This window comes from Chrysochloris asiatica, unplaced genomic scaffold (assembly GCF_000296735.1).
Source record: "Chrysochloris asiatica unplaced genomic scaffold, ChrAsi1.0 scaffold00059, whole genome shotgun sequence".
NCBI classification, from domain to species: domain Eukaryota; kingdom Metazoa; phylum Chordata; class Mammalia; order Afrosoricida; family Chrysochloridae; genus Chrysochloris; species Chrysochloris asiatica.
The window spans coordinates 720,435-723,437 of record NW_006408577.1 but is presented as its reverse complement, the minus strand read 5'-3'; the positions used below and the strand labels follow the sequence as shown (position 1 = coordinate 723,437).

At 43.1% G+C, this 3,003-nt stretch overlaps 1 protein-coding gene across 1 annotated transcript in view; it reads right to left on the bottom strand.

Moving 5' to 3' along the window:
* Positions 1-2,203: 2,203 nt before the first annotated feature.
* LOC102818267 (6-phosphogluconate dehydrogenase, decarboxylating-like) overlaps positions 2,204-3,003 on the bottom strand; it is a 1,522-nt gene continuing 722 nt past the window's right edge. Inside the window, exon 2 of the mRNA XM_006864059.1 lies at positions 2,204-3,001. Coding sequence (XP_006864121.1) covers positions 2,204-3,001 — 798 coding nt within the window. The remainder of the gene's footprint in view (positions 3,002-3,003) is intronic.

Here is a 3,003-nt window from a genome sequence, read left to right as displayed (position 1 = left end):
TTTTAGTCAGTCTTAGACTGTGAGTACTGTCAGATGATCTAATAAGCAAGGTAAGCATGGGGCTTATTTGTGCTCATTTACTAATCTATAGGGAATAATTTCAATTTTTTTCACTACATCAAATATTCTGCTTCTAGATATGGCTGGCAACCACAATGCCATAGCACCTTCTCTCCCAACCCCATAGAACCTTCCTACAGAATGTTAGCCTCTTTGCAAATTTACAATCCCTGATGGGATGGAGTACTCAATAAACAAGGCAAGCGTGGGCTTACTTGTGTTTACTTCTTAGTGTGTAGTGTACAATTTCAAATGAGTTTCAGCTCCACTCCTGTTGGTGAGTTACTCAGGCACCAAAAGACCCTAATTACAAAGTTGGTTCACATACAAAGTCTTTTCCTGACAGGGTCTTCAGGACAGCATTTCAACACAACTAAGGTCCCTCCTGCCCACCCAGGAGACTAATGTGGGTGAACATTCAGTGCTGAAACCTAGACATCAACAATAACTGTGAAGCAATTCCATGCCTAGTGCTGCATGAAGCACTGTCAGATGAGGTCAGGGGAAGACAAATGTTTTCAAGCATTCTGCATTCTGTATGCATGAGGTTGATTAATATAGGTTCCTCTAGTCATTCATTTAGTCAGCCCATAGAAAATACGGAACCAAGTCTAGCCTCTGTCATGCACTTGCTGGGTGACCTTGGGCAAAGCAAGTAATCTCCCTGGGACTCACTGTGAGAATTAATTATGATCATGTGAAAATACTTTTCCAAGGAGCTCTGGTAGCGTAGTGGTTACAAATCGGGCTGCGAACCTTAAGGTCAGCGGTTCGAAACTACCAGTCGCTCCGCGGGAGAAAGATGAGGCTTTCTACTCCCGTAAAGATTTACACCCTCGGAAACCCTGTACAGGGTTGCTATGGGTTGGACCCGACTCGATGGCACTTAACAACAACAACAACAACAAAATGAGAAAGGTTAAAGTAGCCTTGATATTTAGGGGTCCATAGATTATTGATGGTGTTGGGAGTGGATAACAGATTGAGGAGATGGCAGATGGGAAAATGCAGGTGGAGAAAGTTTTTTTTCCCCAAGAAGTTTTGTGTAAAATTGCCTCTCAAAATAGATTAAGCTTTTAGATCAGAGATTGCAAATTATTTATTTTTATGTTTCTAGCTCTTCTATGAGCTCTGGTATGGCTCTGTAGGATAATCACTGGATTGGTAACCACAATGACAGCAGTTCAAACCCACCAGTCACTCTTAGGAACCCTATACAGGGTCTCTACACTGACTCTATGGAATTTAACAACAGCAGCTATTCTTTAACAAAGGAGCCCTGGTAGTACTGTAGGATAAATATGAATTACAGGTTGGTGGTTCAAATCTACAAGGGGAAAAGATGACACTATATGCTTTACTAAAGATTTATCTCAGAAACTCTATATAGGGTCCCTATGAATAGGAATAAACTTGGTGGCAGTGGACTTGGTTCTCATCTCTAACATGTTTTTGGTGTTATTAGGTGCTATTGAGTTAGTTCAGCTTCATAATGACTCAAATGCCAACCTCACAATCATTGTTAAGATTGAACCTGCTATTGCTGCCGCTGGGCCAATCCATATAGTTGGGGGTTTTCCTTTTTTCCATTGAACTTCTACTTTACCAAGCAAAGTGGCCTTCTATAGGGATTGGTCCATCCCAATAATTATTCCAAAGTGTGATAGATGAAGTCTCCCATCAGGGCTTAGAAGGAGCAGTCTAGCTGTACTTATTCCAACACAAATTTGATTTTCTCTTGGCAGACCCTGTACTTTTTTTTTTTTTTTTTTTATAATGTAGCTTTTATTAAGTAGAGAGAAAAAAATTCAGTTGCATGATACAAAGGTTCCAGTGAGATCAAATTCCAATAAAGCCGTTCCCACCTGCCAGGGCCTCAATCTATCCAGTGTCATGGAAAACGACTGCTTCCAGGAGCCGTCTGAGCGGTGATGTACATGGTCACTTCTGGGCAAGGGTAGAGGACACAGTGGTTCTCACAGGCTACTTTACAGGTAAACGCTAATGGACTCTTTCAGGAGTCTCTTATAACGCTTTGTTTTAAAAAAGATCTGAGCCAAAGGGCCATGTAAGCAGTGTTTTGTGGCAAATGGAATGTTCCAGATTACGGAATTTTCTGTTTCTGTGCTGGTAACAAAAACAGTTAGGCATTGTAGGAAGAGGATGACACACTGCCACCATGGCCCGTCCAATTAGTGTGGATGAACTGTCCTGGCTTGGCTAAAAGTTCATAGGTATGAGCCCCGAAGTAATCCCGCTGAGCCTGAATGAGGTTGGCAGGCAGCAGCTGATGTCTGTACCCATCGTAGAAGGAAAGTGCGGTGGTGAAGCAGGGCATGGGGATGCCTATCTGGACACCTGTACTGATGGCCCGCCGCCAGGAGTCCTGGCAGTTTTCAACAGCAGACTTAAAGAAGTCATCTAGCAGAAGATTCTGAAGTTCTGGGTTTCGATCAAATGCCTCCTTTATCTTCCCTAAGAATACACTTCTGATGATGCAGCCCCACCTCCACATCATGGCTATGCCACCATAGTTGAGGGTCCAACCAAATTCGGTGGCTGCCTGTCGTAGCAGCATGAAGCTTTGAGCATAAGAGATGATCTTGGAAGCATAGAGGGCCTTCCGAATGTCTTCTAGGAATGATTTCTTGTTTCCTTCAAACTGGACTTTTTGGGGACCCTTTAGTTTTTTGGAAGCTTGCATCCTCTCATCCTTCAGTGATGATAAGCATCGAGCAAAGACAGCTTCACCAATGAGAGTGACAGGAACACCGTACTCCAGAGCTGAGATGGCTGTCCACTTTCCAGTGCCCTTCTGCCCAGCACTGTCCTTGATCTTTGGCAGCAGGTGTTTGCCATCAGTATCTTTGAATCTGAGGATATTTGCTGTGATTTCAATCAGGAACGAGTCTAGTTCTGTCTTATTCCATTCCTCAAATGCCT